This window comes from Mus pahari, chromosome 13 (genome assembly GCF_900095145.1).
Source record: "Mus pahari chromosome 13, PAHARI_EIJ_v1.1, whole genome shotgun sequence".
NCBI lineage: Eukaryota > Metazoa > Chordata > Mammalia > Rodentia > Muridae > Mus > Mus pahari.
The window spans coordinates 91,246,772-91,266,874 of NC_034602.1; the positions used below are offsets into that span (position 1 = coordinate 91,246,772).

The 20,103-nt window shown below is 41.3% G+C and overlaps 1 protein-coding gene across 6 annotated transcripts in view; it reads right to left on the reverse strand.

The window, feature by feature from the left end:
- Window positions 1–20,103, reverse strand: part of Mapk10 (mitogen-activated protein kinase 10) — a 288,159-nt gene that overhangs the window by 53,153 nt on the left and 214,903 nt on the right. For all 6 annotated transcript variants that reach the window (XM_029544976.1, XM_029544977.1, XM_021210549.2 and 3 more), the window contains 3 exons: window positions 19,152–19,290; window positions 18,331–18,496; window positions 15,939–16,010 (listed from right to left, as the gene is read on the reverse strand). In XM_029544976.1, the coding sequence (XP_029400836.1) occupies window positions 15,939–16,010; window positions 18,331–18,496; window positions 19,152–19,290 (377 nt within the window). The remainder of the gene's footprint in view (window positions 1–15,938; window positions 16,011–18,330; window positions 18,497–19,151; window positions 19,291–20,103) is intronic.

The window sequence follows — 20,103 nt, forward strand, 5'->3', positions numbered from 1 at the left end:
GCTCTTTCCCCGGCAGTGCAGCGGTGCAAAGATGGCTCGCCTTCCACACTTCATGGTCTTATAGATTGGGACGCGGCAGTTAGGACAACTGAACTCCTGTGGAGAAAAGAGTGCCACCCAGAGGAGGGATCCGACAATGAGTTGTGCTCTCTGTGAGCTTCAGCGAAGGCCAGAACAGAAGCATCTCCCATAAATGATGTAGTGACTCCTGCTTATTTTAGTAATGATGTCTCTCCCTAATAAAATTGGGTCTGAGGCCATTTGAGGACATTCGTAAGATCAGGGTAGAGACACACATACTTAGCAGAGTTCTGTATGTCGTCGGTCGCTATTTGAGCAGTTTTACTCATTAAAAGCATTCTAGTTTGAAGCTGGAGCTGCAGCTCAGGGGTAAATTCTTTGCCTGGTGGTTACAGAGCTCAGTACTAGTTGCCTACCAAGGGGGAGGAGCAAAGATCTTAGTCGTATCAGCTTTAATTTTCAAATGTTCTTTTGTTTCAAAAATACCCCTGGGTTTCTGGTACCATAAAACATGAAGGAATGTCTAGGATGCGATTCATTAACAGCGTTCCTTAGGAGCGAGCACAGAGGAAGTGTGATAAGCCAGACTCCATGAGTCAGCCAAGCTGGACCTCCAGAGCCTGCTGTTGGATACTTGCGATTTCCACTATAACTGGTTTCTTTTGTGAACCTAATTACTATTGTGACCTATCTTTACAAATCAAAACCTGACAGGGATTTTGTTTTCCAAAGTATTGATACATGTTATAAAAGCGTTTTTTGTTTTGTTTTTTAAGCTATTGAAGGCTAACCTCAGGGACCCCTCAGCCTCGGGACCCTATGTCTGCATAGGCTCTTGGAGGGATAGTTCTTAACTTCCCATGACAGAATTCATTCTCTGATGTAAATGGCTCCCCCGTCCAGGTGCACTGCTCTGGCTTCACAAATACCGGCCTGTCTTACCTGAATTGTGAAAGTAAAAAAAAAAAAAAAGTCTGACATCTTCGTTTCAGAGATGACAATGCTTAATGACTCCTAAGCATTAGTGAAAAGCATCACTGATACAAAGAGCTTCACGGACCACAGCTGCCTCTATATAATATGAGCTATAGGACACTATGCTGCACCCTGGGACACATCTCTGAAGGCCACATTCATTTCTGGGTGTAAACTCTGTGTACACTGGATTGTTAAGAGGGGACAATCAAATTTTTATGAGGCCAGGAAAACAGGACTGGGTTAGGTAGCTCAAGTAGTAGAATGTGTGCCTGGCGTGTACAGGCCCTGGGTTCAATACCCAGCAACATATACACCAGGACTGTGATGTGAGCCCTCGGGAAGTGGAGACAGGAGGATCAAGCATTCATATGGACTTTGGACTAATGAGTTCATGGCTACCATGGGCTATAGGAGACCCGGTGATAAAGTACATGCCAGATGAGGTACTGGCAAAGATTTTGATATGTAAACTTCAGGAGGAAAGCATCCCTGACTATCAATTGGTTATCAACTATTGTTCAGCCCTGAAAATATATGTGCAAGTAACATGATACAGACAACTGCAGACTGTGTGTGTGTGTAGATGTGTGTGTGCATGTATGCCTGTATGTAAGTATGTGTGTATGTAATAACAATTAATGTAAAAGGCCATGAACAAAGAGGGTACATGGGCAAGTTTCAAGAGTGTAGAGGAACAGGTAAAAAATGATTATAACTATATTATAACCTCAAAAATAAAATTAACAATTCTAAAAGAAAATTTTCCCCCTAGTTTCTCTAGATCTGGAGTTATGGACAGATGTGAGTCCTGGGAACAGATCCCAGGTAGGTCCTCTACAAGAGCAGCCACTGACTGGTCTCACCCTCTGAGGCATCTTTTCCGCCTCTGAGCTTAAATTCCATTGATCTGAACAGAGATAAAACCATCATGATGGAACAAGATTCACTTAATACATACTTTTAAAAGTCTACTCTTGAAATATTTATAATTTAAGAATTATATGGCCATCTAATTTCTACATTTCTCTTTTGTAATATAAAGACTATGAAAGTCTTATTCCAATCCTGCTTTCTAGTTAATTATATGCAAATGATGTGCACAGCTGGTATGCAAAACCTTTTAGAAATAATTTATTTTGAGAATGCTTTCAGTAGATATGATTGTTGACTTTTAAAGCAACATGAACAGGATATATTTTATAGATTCCTTGTCTCCAGCTCCATTTTAAAGTCTCTCCTGAACTACTATATTTCGATGTCATTTTTCTCCTCAAATAAGTTACTTATAATGAGAAATACTTATTAAGGTAAGGGTCACATTTTCCTCTTTAAGAGGGTAACTCTATGATAGACAGTGGTTATAATTTGCATTTAAAAGACTAACTTAAAACAAATCCATGTGCTTGAAATCATTAATGAATCACAGTTAATTGATTCCCCAAGAAATTTACAAATTGGTCTCTGGGATACTCAGAAAGAATCCTCAATATCAAAGCCTCACATATTAGTCTGTATGATGTGACCTCCTGACATTCCTGTGGCCTTAAGAATTGCTCACAGGGGGCTTTGACATTCAGGTTAAAACGTAATCCTGAGCAGCTCCTCTCAGGATTTTAATAACGCGGAGCTCTGTTCAGTAGCCTGGCTAGGGACTCTTCCCATGTGCTGTAACAGGCAAAGGAAACAGTCTGCTTAATCTTCAGGTGGCAAACATTCATTTAATCTGCAGTAATTCAACTCTAATGAGTTTCTGGAAGAGCAAAGAGCATACAAACTAATTTAAATTTATTCCCAGATGTTAATTTAAAAAGGTAGTTAATTCATGAGGAATGAAAAAAATCCTAGTTTGGGGGGGTTTTCTTCCTTCCTTCCTTTCTTCCTTCCTTCCTTTCCTTCTTTATTTCTTTCTTGTTTTTTTCTTTTTTAAGAAATCTGAGGAAATTTTGTTTGATCAAACCCAACGTATCTTCAAAACATAATTTGCATTAGCACTAATATGTAAATATATACATACCGTTTAATAAAATGTAAGAGTAGAAACAAAATAGAAATACAGGGAGAAAGATTTTTAAAGTCAGGGTGTCATATTTTAACTTTAAAGAAAAGCATTTTAGCAAAAGTAAAGTTTGGCCCTTTACTTCTTTGTGGTTCATTTGTGTGCTGTGCTTGTAGTATAGGGTGTGTGTGTGTGTGAGTGTACACATGTGTGATGTGTGCACGTGTGGGTGCTTCAGTATGCACATGCATGAGAGCTAAAGGTAGGTGCTGGTGTCCTTCCCTGGTCACTCTACCACTTGGTGACTTTCTGCATTTCTCTTTTTAGACTTAAGGAAAATATGTATGAGGTTATAATGTTATACTATACATATGTGTAACTGTATATGAAATATACAAGCTCGAATGTGTTGTGTTATCCTTGCATTTGTATGAAGTATTATAGAGATGGAAAGATCTGTAAGAGGAATTAGAAGTTTAAAGTGGATAATCATAGGATGTCAGCAATCAGACTCACCTAATTAGACATCATCCCAAAATCAGACTCAAAACCGGTTTTGAATAGTGAGCATTTCAGTTCACTGCCCCCCCCCCCATGATAAAGACAGAAGATTATTAGACGTGATCAAATTCAGAGGTTATTTCACTGACTTCAAGGAGTAGGTATCTAAAAGTTCCTTGGTAGCCATGTCCGCCCTGGGACCTCGGACCCCTGACAGCTGCTACTTTAGAAAGGGTTGCTTTCACTTCTCAGTGATTTGAATGACTTCTCTGGGTGTTTCTTTAATCACTGCTAATCAATGAGGTTTTGAATATTACTTGTTAATGATATGGAGAACATAAGAGCATGTTTGGAGAAATTTCTCTTCATATACACGACATGAATAAGACAGTGTTTAGAAGGAGTTTTTGTTGGTTTGTTTTGTTTTTCGAAACAGGATTTCTCTGTGTAGCCCTGGCTGTCCTGGAACTCAGGAGGTTGATAAGGGTGGACAGACATACTCTGTGGACCTGTGTTAAATCAAGCAAATCACATGTGGGTGAACCTTTTAAGGATCTCTGTGCTAAATGAATACTCCTTAGGATGTGAAACTATAAAGCATCAGTGTGGACACTGGCTTGGCCATTTATTATCTAGCTACATACATATCTTCTTTTTTGAAATCTCTACAATGATAAAGGAGTCTCTAGGCTTGGAAGGACTGAAGTAAGGCAGAGCTTGTGATACTAGGCTGAACCTTTCGTGTCTCATACGATCCTGTTCACGGAAGGACTTGCTGGGACACAAGGTTATTCTACCATGAAGCAAGCTCACAAATACTTGACATTTGATCTCACAAAAATTCTCCGAGGGCCATGAGTGGAGATCTTCAGCCGTCTTGCATTGGAAACAAACAGAATAAATTCACAAGGGTGCACAGAGCGCAGGGGCTGCTGGGAAGGATACGATCAGTGCCAGGGAACAGCACTGCGCCTTTTACCATTTCTCCCATGATGCACCCTACTGACCACATGTCAACTGAAAAACGAAAACGAAATGAAGATAAACACGAAATAGATCAAAACATAAATAAAACCTCAAGGTCACTTTGCACCGTGGAGCCATCCACTAGGCTTCCGTGGATGAGGGAGAGGCCTGTCCCTGACCAGCAGAGCTTGGAGATAGGTATGTTCAAAGTACCCAGCCCTACCCTCTTGGAGAGCTGAACCAACAAAGCCACCTGAAAGCTACTGGTGCCTGATTATATTGCTTTGCAATTATAATTCAGTGCTTTCTCTCACTTCTGATTTAAAAGATCTAATTTGCATTCATCTGCTGGAATCTGGGTGATTTGTATTGAAAATTATCCTAGGCTGTGTTAATATGGGAGACATGTAAATCATTTTCCTTTTGATTCTTTTGTGTACCGAATCTAAAAAAGGAAAGGGAGAAAAGCTAGCAGCTAGCACCCCAGAAGAAAATTTCTTTTTTGAAAAAGACATTTATGCTTGTTTATAAATATGAATACATTTCCAGGAGCAGACATTTCTATTGGAGAATGAATGTTTTGGACTGTGCGGGGCTCCGTCATTGAATCCTATCAAAGGAACAGGGTTCTGAGCTGGAAGTCTTTTTCCTGTTCCATAAATACGGGGCCTTTGTAATGCTAAAAGTGCTGGCTATTCAAATAGGACTGTTCAACATGAAATAAACAAGATTAAAGAGCAAACACTTTGGAGACTGAAAATCAAAGGAAACCTGGAATGCAAGGGTCAATTACATTGGTCTCCCCTGCTATTGCCAGTTATCATCCAGAATTGAAATCAGGAAGGCAGAGCTGGGGCACAGGGAAAGGAGGATGGGGAAGGGAAGAGCAAGAAAGGGACATGCCCTCCCTTGTGGGGCTGCACCTGCTAGGTCCTACACAAAGTCAGAGGCAGGCTGAGCAAGAATACAGGATGTGGGGGAGTGGGGCAAAGGGGAAGGGGTGGGACGTCACAGCACTGCGTGGCTTTGTTCTGCTCATGCTCCAAATTACACAGAGTAATTTGGCAGTGTCCTGAAAGAGTCCCTCAGGAGGCTCTTTCCATTGTCAAAATCTCACCAGGGTGAAAACCAAGGTGTCCATTGCATAGCCCCGAAAGGGTTAGAACCTCGAAGAAGAGGATTGTGCGCAGGGAGCCAATGTGCTTGTTTCCATTTCAGGAAGGCAAGTGCCATGCAAAAGTACCAGGGAAAGAGAGCAAACGGTTGTGTGTCTGCCACGGCGTGTTAAAAGTATCTGATACTGAGAGACTGACAAGAGAGAGGCAGTGCTAAGAATCTGAGTATAAGAAAGAAAGGGGGGGGAGAGAGAGAGAGAGAGAGAGAGAGTTATGGAAAGATGTTTTATATTTAACTTGCAGGTATTCTTATCAGTGTCTCAAGTGACCCAACTGTGTGTGGTGCGTGCATGTGTGTTGAGCTGTGTTTGTGCCTGAGTATATTTGTGTATCTGCTTTTTTGTGTGGGAATGTGTTTGTATGCAGTATGTGTATGATATGTGTACTGTGTATATAGTGGTGGGGGTAGGTGCGTGCACGTGCGTGTGTGTAGTGCACAACTCTGTGTGTGGTGTGTGCAGTTTGTGTGCTCATCCGTATTCTGCAAGGGTGAATGTGTATAGAACGTATAGTATGAAAATGTTTTGTGTACAGTGTATATAGTGTGTATGTGTAATATGTGTATGTGTGAATATATGTAATGTGTCTATAGTATATGTTTGTAGTAGGTCCTGTTATGTGCAGTGTGTTTGCATAGTGTGCGCGTGCTTGCATGTGTATGCATGATGTATGTGCGTGCCTCTGTGTGTGTGTGTGTGTGTACTGTGTGTGTGTGTACTGTGTGTGTGTACTGTGTGTGTGTCCTGTGTGTGTGTGTCCTGTGTGTGTGTGTCCTGTGTGTGTGTGTATACTGTATGAGTCTGTATGTGATACAGAAGAGCTAAAGAAGAAAGGCAGAAACCCCTGTGTGATTGCTGCTTATCTGCAAATGTTTGGAACGGGCTTTCTGCCAAGGAGCTACCTAGAACTTACTCGGAGTTTCTCTTTTGCATGTCAGGTGGTCACTACAGTTGGCCGAGTCCCAACTGAGCCCAACACTTTACTACTGTGAGACCTCAACCATCTTCACCTCTTTAAACATTATTTTCATCCTTTAAAATGCCAGTATTAAAAAGCACTTATTGTGTAGAATTTTAAAGATTTCAATATTGTATTTCTGATGTTCTTTCCACGTTGCCTGGTGATAGTAAGTTTTCAATAAACTATTTTTATATTATCCTGTAACAAATACATATATTGTATTGTGTAAGAAACTAAGTATGTATACAAAATTTCAGCTTCTAGTTACATAATTTATATTCAGATACATAATAGTTTTGTGGCTTTTGTTTGTTTTTTAAAATGAATGAACGGGCCCACCCATTAGGCAGCCCATTTCAGGGCTGGAGCCACTTAAAATCAGGTCCTCCATAGCAAAGCACCTGTTCCTCCAGGGACACTCCCAGTCTCTAAGCAATGTCACTGCTGCCTCATACAAAAGAACATCTGAAAATACATGAGTGGGAGGTAGTGCTGAGACATCTGTCTCCTAAAATGACAAGTTTTATCTTTTAGAATAAAAATTGTGTTTTTTTTAAATAGTCCTTCACATAAATTTCATCTCTAATATCAACAGTCAGAATGGTCAGAATGGGAACCAGTCTGTGCATTTCCTATGTACATTTCCTTCAACTATGGTGCATTTCCTTCAACAGGCTCTAGACAGTTGTTGGTTCAATAACTAATTTATCAACTGGTATGAATCCCCTGATATTCTCTCTCCTCTCTCTCTCTCTCTCTCTCTCTCTCTCTCTCTCTCTCTCTCTCTCTCTCTCTCTGTGTGTGTGTGTGTGTGTGTGTGTGTGTGTATACTTTTGTAAGATATTCACATATTCCAAAGTAAAAGATGAACATTTCTCCACCACGTTTATCCTCCTGTAGTAGTCAAAGTAGTCTTAAAAGGTCATAAAACTTTTGTACAGAGATGAAAAGACAGAAAGATGCACACTGAGTTTGAGCAAGGTCCGTTTGGCCACTGGTGCATCATTCAGAGTGATTGTACCCAAAGCCTTTTTTAATTCCCTGAAGGTTTCCTTCCCATTTCCCGAGCCTCTGACTACCTATACTTATGCAGCAAGAGTGTCAAGTCTGATGTCTGGACATCATAACCTGTAGATATTGTCATATGCATGGAGCCCTGTGTGAATTTCATGGACCTGAGTGGGATTAATAATCAATATCGAGTGTTGTAACAAATTTTATAAATCAGTCCTCCCACCCATTAGGAACAGGTGGATTTAGAGGTAATCTCATTGGTCAGGGAAGAGTGATGAGTGATAAGCTGTCGCTCCACTAGGTACAATGGCAGAAAATGCTTATCAAGGCTACACCAGGTCAACTTATGAAATCTTGACAATATTAGAACGGATGATGAGTCCGTGATACAAATAGGTATCCATTTGCTTTTCTTGGGTGTATTGTGCCTCTGTGAGCTCTGAACGGGATGCTGATAGGGTATGGTTCTGGCTACGTTACCACACTTAGCCTCCATCATCAGCATCCCTACAGGCAGAGAGCCAATGTAGTTACAGTTCCAATACCCAGATACTGTGTCACTTCGTTTAAAAAGAAATTTTAAGCAAATTCAGATGTTGCTAAAATACAGTCACCAAGCTGACTCTAATGTATCTCTTCTTTTTAAATTTCATCTTTAGCCTCGGTCTAAAGAGAGAGGCCCCCAATCACCGCGTCTGCACTCTCCTAATAGGAGTGCCATTTTCTATGTAACCTCCGTTACTAGCTGCTAGACTCAGCAACCAGCGGTGGAGCTCATGGGAAGTGTTGGCACCTAGGGAAAGCTTGGTGGAAGAGAGTTTGGTTGTTGGAGGCATGCCCTTAAAAGTGCACATATACACAGTGTCTGCGCCTCTCTTCTCTACCCCCTTCACTAATCATGGTCTGAGACATCTGAAACCATCACCTGTCCCAAATATCCCTTTCCTTCTTATGAGTTATGGCTTCTGCTGCTCTGTTACAATAAGGAGGTGACCAACTGTGCTGCCAGTCAGAACCCTGAAAATGTGTCCACTTTTGGAGACTATGTAATTGTCACACCACAGCCTCTGAAAATACACTTAGGTTAGAATTCAGACAACATTCTTCATAAACATTTCTTACAGAGAACCTCAAAGGGTGACAGAAAGAACCGGTGTTTTTTGTTTTGTTTTGTTTTGTTTTGTTTTTTAAGCACAATGTTTCTCTGGAAATCTTACATCTTAAAAGTTAACCATGAGGCTAATTCTCTAAAAAGCACAATGTCTTTAAAAAAAAATCAAAGTAAACTATAAAAGATTACTAATGTCCTCCGATAAGCTGAGAAGACACGTGTTCTTCCTACTTCAGACCCACACAGAAAAGTTCCCAAGATGCACTGTAAAATTCTCCAGTGTAAAGGACTTAGGAACGCTTTATCCTGGGTCCCTGTATTTAACTTGCCTGCTTCACATCCCCAGAATCTCCAGTTCTGTAATGAATCCTTTTGTGCTCTTCCCTGCCCCCCCTCTCTCCCACTCTCCCTCTGTCTCTCTGTCTTTGTCTCTCTCTCCCTCTCTGTCTCTCTCTGTCTCTGTCTCTCTCTGTCTCTGTCTCTCTCTGTCTCTCTCTTCTCTCTCTCCCTGTCTCTGTCTCTCTCTCTGTCTCTGTCTCTCTCTCTCACACACACACACAAATATATAAGAGAGTAGGAAGAAAACTAGTGATGAAAATAAATCTTATTGAACAGTTTCAAATAAAAAGTGTAATCTCATTCTCAAAGTTATGTTCATCATTATCAGATGTTTATAGATATGAAAGAATGACTCTAGAAATGTGTGCTCTAAATGTATCTAAAACCAACATTTTTCACACTGTTGAAGAGAAATTATATTATCTTAAGGATAATGATGAAAGACTATATAATACATAAATTATAAAATAATATGTAAATTTTAAACCTACTGGCAAGTACACTTGTTATTTCAAAGCGTTAAGGAGGCTGACTATCGGGCTGGAGAGATGGCTCAGTGGGTAAGAGCACTGACTGCTCTTCCAGAGGTCCTGAGTTCAAACCCCAGCAACCACATGGTGGCTCACGACCACCTGTAATGAGATCTAATGCCCTCTTCTGGTTCATCTGAAGACAGCTACAGTGTACTTATGTATAATAATAAATAAATCTTTAAAAAAAAAAAAAAAGAAAAAGAAAAAAGGAGGCTGACTATCAGTGCACAGCACGGATATATCAGTCATGACCTCTGCTTTCTATTCATTTTACATTGACTATCTCCAGTTCTCCTGTGCCAACTTTAAATGATACGATGCTCTGTTATGGAAGAGCTTTCTTTGCTTTTCTCATTGTGTGAGACATTTCCCTGGCCCTTAATACCATCCCTCCCTAGCAAGGTCATGTGCCAGCTAACTTTCCTTACGTTTACAGGAAGCAAAGCAAGCAGTGTTTACTCTGGCTGACAACTTATTTGGAGATGGTTCCATTGACATTTAGAGTTTCCAAATGGATACCATCTACTCAGGTCAAGAAGCCAAGTCCGGAAAACTCTGATCAAGAACTCGAGAAAAAGGGGTCCATGCTCAAAGAAGATCATTCCATTTGAAAGAGAAAAAGAAAAGTAGAGAAGAAAATCTACCTAATCCCAGCACTCGGAGGGGGGGGGAGTGGGGGGAGGCAGGTGGATTGCTGAGTTGGAGGCCAGCCTGCTCTACAGAGTGAGTTCCAGGACAGCCAGGAAACCCTGTCTCAAAAAAAAAAAAAAAAAGGCCTATGGTCAAAACTAAAACTTTACAGAAAAGAAAAAAAAAAAAAAAAAAAAAAAAATCTACCTAAAAGAAGCAGGCGTCACAGCAGGACTAATGCACATATGAGTTCACAGAGAGGTGACAGCATGACAGGGTCTGCACAGTCTAAGTTAGAGGGGATCCCCGTGCTTAGAGGGAAGTGGACCTGGGTTCCCATCTCTAACCAGAAGCTATCTCCAGCTGACAGCCACTTACAAGGGAAGAATTAGTGTTCTCCAGTGGAATCTCACTTGGAATACAAACCACACTAAGGGCAGGCCCCATGCCTAGCAGAGAATGTCAACACACCACCATCTCCATGGTACTTTTGGATATGTTCTCTCTCGTGTCACTTTGGGCACTTTTAATCTTATTCTTTTTCTATTATATTCTGGACTCTGATTTTGTGTTTTTATGAGTATGTATGTGTGTATGTATGTGTATGTGTGTGAATGTGTATGTGTGTGAGTGTGTATGTGTCTGTATGTGTATGTATCTATGTGTGTGTATGTATGTGTATGTATTTATGTGTGTATGTGTGTGACTGTAGCTATGTGTATGTGTGTATATGTATATATGTGTATGTGCGTGTATATCTATGTGTGTGTGTGAGTGTGTATGTATGTGAGTGTGTATGTGTGTGTATGTGTCTGTATGTGTATGTATCTATGTGTGTATGTGTGTGTATGTATTTATGTGTGTATGTGTGTGACTCTGTAGCTATGTGTATGTGTGTATATGTATGTATATGTATGTGTGTGTATCTATGTGTGTGTGTGTGTGTTGTGATTTTTTTTTAATTCTCATTTGGTCATTTTGTTGTTGTTGATGCTGTTGTTGTTGTTTGGTTTTTTGTTTGGTTGAATTTTTTTTCTGCCTCTTTTTTCCTAAGCAAGAGAGAAAGAAGGCATAGGCGAGCAGGTAGACGGGTGGGAAGGAAGGATCTGGGAGGGGAAGAAGGAAGAAAATGTGATCAGAATGTATTGCATGAGAAAATTTATTTTCAATTAAAGGGAAAAAAAGAAGCAGGCTTAAAGAAGGCTGGTGGGAGGTCAGTGGAGCTGTGGGTGTGTCTGGTAATCAGGATTTCAGTGCTTCAGGCTTGGCCTTAGGGCAAACAGAAGGAAGGAGGGGGACTGCAGTGTCTAGAAACACTGAGAGACCTAAAGCTGCTTCTCTATAAACCACTGCTGGAAGAAACAAACTGCCGATGGAGGGCAGAGAGCCCTGATCGCTCTCTCCTCTGTAAATGTCGTGTGTGTGTGTGTGTGTGTGTGTGTGTGTGTGTGTGTGTGTGTGTGATGGGATCCATTTTCATCATTGAGTATTGAGGGAGGTGCTGCACAATTCCGACAAATGAATTAGAAACATTTGAACATTCAAATACTTAGCAAATTAATGGATGGAAAGCAAATGCCTTTATTTATGTACACGTTCTGCATACATGTTCATGTACACATGGGTGGGCAGGGGCATATATGCCTGTGTGTGAGCATGTGTGGACATGGAGAAAAAGAGCAATTTCAGGTGCTATTCCTCAGGTTAGACCTGCCATCTTTGGAGACAGGGACAGGGTCTCTCACTAGCCTGGAGTTTGCAACTAAGCCAGGCTGGCTGGCTAGCGAGCCCCAGGGATCTGCCTGCATAACCACCCATGGCCAGACTCACTCCAGGAACGTTCCGCAAGCTCTGCTCTTTTTAGGTGTGTTCTCACAAGTGAGCATATATTCCTGTGCTTGCAAGGCAAATGCTTTATCAGCTGGGCCATCATCTCCCTGGCACATACATACTGTATGTTTAAAATTGTATTTACTCTGTTAATATTCTGATTCAGTAAACCACCCTGTGAGGTCATCAGGGCCATCAAACACCCAGAAAAGTCCACAGTGTTTCTCAAAATGTAAAGACATACGTAAGAGAACACTTCAGCACTGGTGAAAATTCCAGTGACATTTTTATGATTTGATTTTATTTTTTACATTTTTGCTTTACACCCAGAATTGGAAATTTTGTGAGAGGTGAGAAATAATGCTGAATATAGATTATTACATAAGTTTCCAGTCAGAACAATTTAATGTTTTTATTAATATTAAATAATTTATGCATGTTTTAATATTTCTGAGCAGGAGAGCCTACAGATATTGAAGTAGGAGTGTACTGGCTGGTTTTGTGTGTCAACTTGACACAAGCTGGAGCTATCACAGAGAAAGGAGCCTCCCTTGAGGAAATGCCTCCATGAGATCCAGCTGTAAGGCATTTTCTCAATCAGTGGTCAAGGGTGGGAGGGCCCAGCCCACTGTGGGTGGTGCCATCTCTGGGCTGTGGTCCTAGGTTCTATAGAAAAGCCAACTGAACAAGCCAGGGGAAGCAAGCCAGTAAGTTACATCCCTCCATGGCCTCTGCATCAGCTCCTGCTTTCTGACCTGCTTGAGTTCCAGTCCTGACTTCCTTCCCTCCCTAACTTGCTTCTTGGTCATGAAGTTTATGCAGGAATAGAAACCCTGACAAAGACAAGGAGGGTCTCAATTAATGTATACAACACTTTCCAGCAAATCCTAGAGCTATTTCAATTACATTAGCATAGAGTCATGGTTTTTTTCTGGGGAAGTTGCCAAACCCTTGTGCCTACTCGCTGTGTTTCAATGAGTCACTTCAGCTACCTGATCTTGCTCTAACAACAGTAAGAAGCCCTAGTCATAGAGGGACAGTATGGTATCTAGAGATAAATGAAACAATTCCATACAAAATCCACAGAACATGTTTGTCCCTTGCTTAGAAGTGACGGTTTATTTTCTATGTCACCACAGCTTAGAAACTATTATAATGTTAACTATAGGTAAATTTAACTAGAAACTTGAATCCAAAAGGAAACGTTCTCATCCATTCCATTTTCAATTAATTCCTGATAAAATGGACATCGTTCACTGTTCCTGTCAGTGTGTGTCACACAAGGCAGGTCAACTTGATTATCAAAGACCTTTGTTCTGTGTAACCACCACTCCTGGGAAAGAAAGCCACCTACAATCTACACGCTGCATTAGAGATTAAAGTCCACATCACATGGATCAAGGATAAAGATTTTGTATGTACATGTATCCTGTATGTACAGGCCTTTGTACAATTTCATTTCAGGTCTAAATATTTTTGTAAAAAGAAAATTAAAATAAAAGAAAGGCCCCAGAAGAAAAATTTTCAGGAAAAACATAATATCATCAAGGAAGTGGTTGCTGCTGTTTTGCTGAAGGGTCAACTTAGATTGAAAAAGGTTATTCTAATTATGTTCACTGTTGAGTCTCAGCTGTCAAAACAGAAGAGGAACTCTGAGGAGTATGTGGAGAGATATATAGCCCACAGGACAGCCTTAGTCTGTGAGGCCAAGTGACCTACAACAGTCGTGTCCCACGCTGATGAAGAGTCCTGGCCTTCTTATCTCTACCAGCAAATGAGCCCCGCCCGGAGACAGATGGCAGCTCCATTCAGAGCAGTGATGGAGAGGTACCTCTCTGGATGTTTTTAATGTATTTTGCCCCAAAGGCGAAAGCACAAAGAATAATTCTAGTTTGTAAGATCAGTGCGCTGATGTATGAATATGGATTATAGCATTGTTCATAGCCACATTGGTTATGTAACTGATCTCCAAACTACAAATACGAACTTAATATAAAGCAAAGTTCTTAATTAGTCACATGTGAAATGTATCTGTGGACAAAGGCATGTGCCATCTAAAATGGATAATGGACAGAAGGATGTCACAGGGCTGCCTCAACCTCCAAACCAGTACTATCCAATAAAAAGGACAAAGCCCCTCATCAAACTGTTCAATCAATACAAAATGGGCTAATATCAATATCAGAAAAGAATAGTAAGGGTCAGGTAAGATCAACTTTATCAATGTATGTTTTACCCCAATTCATTCAAAATATTGCCACTAATGAAATCACTAGGAGGCCATTACTGGTTTGTTTTACATGTTCCGTTCCTCTCAGATGGCGTCATGCACTGTATGCATTCAGCACTTGTAATTCAACTCATAATTTCAAATGCTGAGAAGCAACATACAGCCCACAGGTCTTTATAATTGAAAGACAAGAAGACATTAGCACTTCGTGTTCATTCTGGGACTCCGCAAATGCCATACTAATGTCCATCAGAATGCATAAATGCCCATGTCCTATTAACTTCTTATTGAATCATACTTTTTGATCTATAACCCTTTTTATGTCTAAACAAAATTATAATCTTTCTCTCACAGTAAAAGAGTTGCTTACTAGAACTTATTTTCAAATAAAATGATTAATAGAGTTAACTGCTATATTTCTTGTTGATGAAAGTCCCAAAACTGGTATCTGATGATTATTCTGCACTGATGTTGAAGCTGTCAGTTGGTGCTGACCATGATCTGCACTAGCGTCCCCAAGGCCTTCTGCATTCGTCATAGTACACGCTCCCCGCAAAGTTTACTGTCTGTATTCGTCATAGTACACGCTCCCTGTGAAGTTTACTGTCTGCATTCGTCATAGTACACACTCCCTGTGAAGTTTACTGTCTGCGTTTTCTAAGAACAACGTGTATCTAGAGAGTGAAGTTCTGGTCACTGAAGAAATTCATCTGCTTCAGTAATTCTCACGCATGCATAACCCTCTGAGAAACGTGGCTCGAAAAGCAACGTCTAATCTTTATGTGTGTGTGTTCAAATGTGTGGGTGCAGAGGTCATTGTCTGGAGCTCCCTTCAATCGTATTCCACCTTAGGTTTTGAGTCAAGGTCTTTCATTAACCCTGGATGCCTTGACTGGCGAGGTGGGTTGGCAGGTGGTCTGCCCCAAACTAAACTTACAGATGTGAGCTTCTGCACTTGACTTTTCACCTGGGTGCTGGGGACTTGAACTCAGGTCCTCCTCCTTGTTCACTTTACCCTAAGCACTGAGCAATGTCCCTGGCTCCACAATTACCTACTTGTAGACCATCTTATCATCTCAAAGGTCCTCTTAAAGTCACCTGCCCTCTATTACTTTGAGTAATAATCATGATTTCTAAGGATTCACACGTTACAGAACCTCTGCCATAGGGCCTCTCTGAACCCGTCCGTATATGAATCCACAAACTGATGCTTAGAATGGGAGGAGAGAAAGTAGTGAACAGGCTTGGATGTTGTGGACCATAAACAGCTGCAGAAAGTAGATGGGAAATGATTTGCAAACAGTTTCTCTTGCTAACTATGTTTTTGTTGTTGATTGGTTGGTTAGCTGGTTGTCTCCTTGGTTCTCCTTTAGATTTGGGTGGTCTCTATTATTTGTGAAAAATAGCATTCCTGCTTTAGCTTACAGGAAAGAGAGTGATTTGAGAAGCAAGGGGCTATTGAAAAATTAATGAGATTCCTGTGGTGACCAGTCTGAGTGCTAGTGAGAGAATATAGAAGCCTTTGCCTCATTGTAACAAGCAACCCACTTACCCAAGTTTCTGCTTCTGTCTTTATTCTGCTGGTAAAATCGTTAAGAGTTTAAAAGGAGAGAAAACAGAACGGGTGCAGGCTCAGCCAAAGGTACAAGGATACAGTCCCTTCCGGGAAAGAGGATTTTGTGGCGGACCATTTCTCCCATGATGCATCCCACAGACCATATGTCCACTAGAACAGGAAAGAGGGCGTGAGGACAGAGGAGGGAAGCAAGATTAACTGACTCTGATGATTGGAAAACACCTTTCACATTCTGCCTGAGGTGGCCCAGTGTGAGTTAAGAGCTACACTGTGCTATCGTGCAGGCTCTACGGTGAGAGCTCCCTCACATGTACTGTGTGGATGCCCAAACTACATCTTCATTGACTTGAGTTGGTGACATCATGGACAAGAAAGGGGTTCACTGAACCAACAGTATGTTCAGGCAGTCTGCCAGCTAAAGGTCTCAGAGACTGTTTTAAAACATTTACTGGACCCATCCCTGTGGGGTGACTGTGTTCATTTCCTATTTTATTCAGTTATGTGTTGTGGAGAAACAAGACCACATCTGGCTGTCCCTAGTAAGAGCCCGTTCAACCAAATCCAAGAGCCTAGGAGATGGTTGGTAAGCTTTGCAGGTGAGAAACCGTAGCTTCTGTGCTCAGAACTTATCCTTTAAGATAAACACCAGCTTTAATTTCAATCTGAAATATTTTGAGAAAAATGATCACTTAGCATGTGCACAAAGGAGTCGTGTAGAAGTGGAAATGTACAAACGGTGTTAAAGCACAAGTTTGTGTGTTTATTGTCATATCCATTAGCCAGCATGTCTCTTCCCAACCTTATATCAGTTTCACTTTTATTAGTGACAAGGGGATTTTGAAACAAAACAGGCGGAGTTGCTCCAAGGGGTGGAAGGCAGGGTGAGGTGCACGGGAGGGGCATGCCTGAGGCAAAACAAGCTGTTTTTCTGCATGATAACCACCTTCAGCTGAGAGGAAAGCCAGCACTGTGAGGGTGGGGTGGGTGGGAGGGTGCCCTCCATGCACAGAGAAGCTAAGGGAGGAAGGCTTTCTTGGTTTGGTTTTTGTTGCTGGTGGTTTATAGCCCTTTCAAATAAGGAAAGGGAAGGGGATTGAATACCTTCTGTCTGTGTGACAAAGACCTAAGGACACAGACCAGATAACCTCAGACCCCTAGGTTCTGTATATCCTAAACTCCTTTACCTTTTGTGACACTAGGTGATCATACTGATAGGTATTTGCTAAATACAATCAGGGAAATTAACATATCCCAAGCCTCAAACATTTATCAGTTCATTGGGTTGGGATATTCAAAATCTTCACCTTGAAATACACAATACATTATTAGTAACTACGGTCCTCGACTCTTGACTTTCCTTTAACTGACCCTCCTTGGTTTTTGGCTAGAATAAGGACTTCAGTAACATCTAAGTCAAAGGTAACACAGCTCTGGACGTGACCATCCAAGTGAGCGTGGTCTGCTGGGGGCTAGCCTTCTCCATGATGCATACAAAGGCAGCAGCTGTCTCTAGACTGGAAGTATATAAGTAATTTAACTTCAGTGGTGAGGGAGTTTTCATAAATGTACTCTGTCATAACTACACTCAAAACCACAATAGTAGCTGTTTTAATAAAATGTATGAAAATAGATTGTTAGGAATTAAAAATATAAAAACAGGTATTCAGAGCACATATACAAATCTAACTTAAAGCTAATATAAATTCTAAGTACATTAAATATGGCTTTCAACACGGCTCTCTGTGATAGGCATTCCAGACAAAATGATAGACTGCAAAGCTTTCAAAGAAGTACTTTATAAGCCCTCTAATTTTAATCAATCAAAATTCAATTTGAATTTCAGATATTTCTCTATTATCTTTCTTTCAACATGTTCATGTTGAAAGGTTTTCTTGTGAAAGACATAATGTGAAATGTAGTATTTTTTCCTTTATATGGTTTCTAGAATTTTTTCAGATTTCCTACAGTTGCTACCCTAGATATACTTGCAGAGCATTTGATATAAAAACAAGAAGCATATAGTATGAATAGTTTGAAAAACACTAACTTGACTAATCATTTAGCGTTAGTTAAGAATGGCGATCCAAGATTCTGTAATTTCTTTGCTAGTCTTTCCTGAAAACCACAGCCATCAACCTGAGGTACTACAGAGAAGCCGAATGTTGAGTTAAAGCATCTGTCTCACAATTTCTACAAGTTATCTGGGCTACATGGCAATTCAGTTAGCAGCGATTCCCCCTGTCTGAGGCCCCTGTGCCAATCAGCAGCCATTTGACTGCATAATCACACTCTATTTGCAACTCTTTTTAGCCTGCGCCTTTTAGAGTTCCCATAGCCCCGCCTGCATCTCAGAAACACCCTCCGCGGTCTTCACGCCTGGTCTTCCGCTTGGTATTTTAGATTATGCACGCTGACAGCTGTTTTTCCGAGGCGCGAACCCACTACGTCGCTGTTCCAGAACCATCCCTACCGTTCTCCTTGTAGCCCATGCCCAGGATGACCTCAGGGGCTCTGTAATATCGCGTCACCACATACGGAGTCATCATGAAGCTTGTGCCCGCTGTCCTGGCCAGTCCGAAGTCGAGGATTTTCAGTGTGCAATCAGACTTGACTACAATGTTACTGGGTTTTAAGTCCTGACAATAGGAACAACGGAAGAAAGTGAGTTGGTTATCTACCAGTACTGCAATTTCTTTCTAACAACGGGCAGCCTTGCAACACAATGGCTTGCCTGCAGGGCCCGGTGTAAAGTACAGGACTACTGTGACAAGTTTATGATTAGTTTTAGATTTCTAAAAATGCTCTTATATGATATTTTAAGTTCAGAAGAGAATTGTACTGTATTTTTTTTTAACAGTTTAGGCTCACATTGGGAAGACGTCTTGGGGGAAATAACATGTCATTTGTTTTCATCTCTTGGGTTTTCCTTTAGGACAATTTAAAATGTTAAGCTGTGCATCATTTCTAGACCTGACAGGGGAGCAGAACGAGGCAGCTGCCTTTATGTGGCCAGATAGGAAGCATGGACACGAGCTGTCTTACCTCAGCTACTCATCTGAGTTCTGGCCATCAAAGGACTTCACAAGTTGACTCTCAGTAAGCAAAACCACAAATTCAAACTCTACCAGAGGTCAGACAGAAGCCCCCTCTACATATCACTCAACCGGGAGCTATACGATGAAATGACCAAGTGCCCGGTATTTGATCAACTCTGCTTGAGAAAGTCATCCACGGCTGTTCTGTCTGGCCTCAGCAGTCAGCACTCTGCAAGTCCAGAGTGAGAGCTCTCACCCTGTGGATGATCCCAGCGGAGTGCAGATGCTTGATGCCACACAGCATCTGGTACAGCAAGTAAGACATCCGCTCGTGGTCCAGCTCCATCTGAATCACCTGACACAAGTTGGCATCCATCAGTTCCATCACTAAGTAGCTAGAAGGTAAATTCACAATGTTAGTTGCAGAACAGCAGGTCTAGAGCGGCCATTCTCAAGAAACCCTTCCACGGGGGGGGGGGGGGGGGCTAAGACTATCAGAAAGCATAGAGATTTACATTACGATTCATAACAGTAGCGCAATCACAGTTACGAAGTAGCAAAGGAAATAATTTCACGGTTGTGGGTCACCACAACGTGAAGAAACTGTATTAAAAGGTCACCGTGTTAGGAAGGTTGAGAACCACTGCTCTAGAATGACCTTCAGTCACTGCCCAAATCCTGTACTCCATCTAAGTTTGTTGAACTTCCAAGCTCCGTGATGTTAGAGTGAAGTATATCATGATTGACAGCTGCTGTGACTCTACAGAGTGAAAAGAGCTGCCTTGTTCATTCGTATGTGGTTTGTATCATCTGTTTTCTAACCTTTATTGATCACACTTTTCCCTTATATTGTTTAACTCTTTCCTAAGAATTATGATTACAAAGGAGAAAAGGACTAGGGACAGCCACCTCTAAAAGTGTGCTGCAGCTGTGTGGACGAAGAAACATGCTCTAGAATTAATGCCCCTGAGTCTATGTTTGTCACTGTCTTTCTAAACAGATTAATTTGGCATGAAATTAAAGGCATCACAAAGACAGGTCAAAATAACAAAGAAAACATCAGCCTGAGCAGGACAGTGGTGGTGCATGCCTTTAATCCCAGAGGCAGAGGAGGCAGAGGCAGAGGCAGAGGCAGAGGCAGAGGCAGAGGCAGAGGCAGAGGCAGAGGCAGAGGCAGAGGCAGAGGCAGAGGCAGAGGCAGAGGCAGA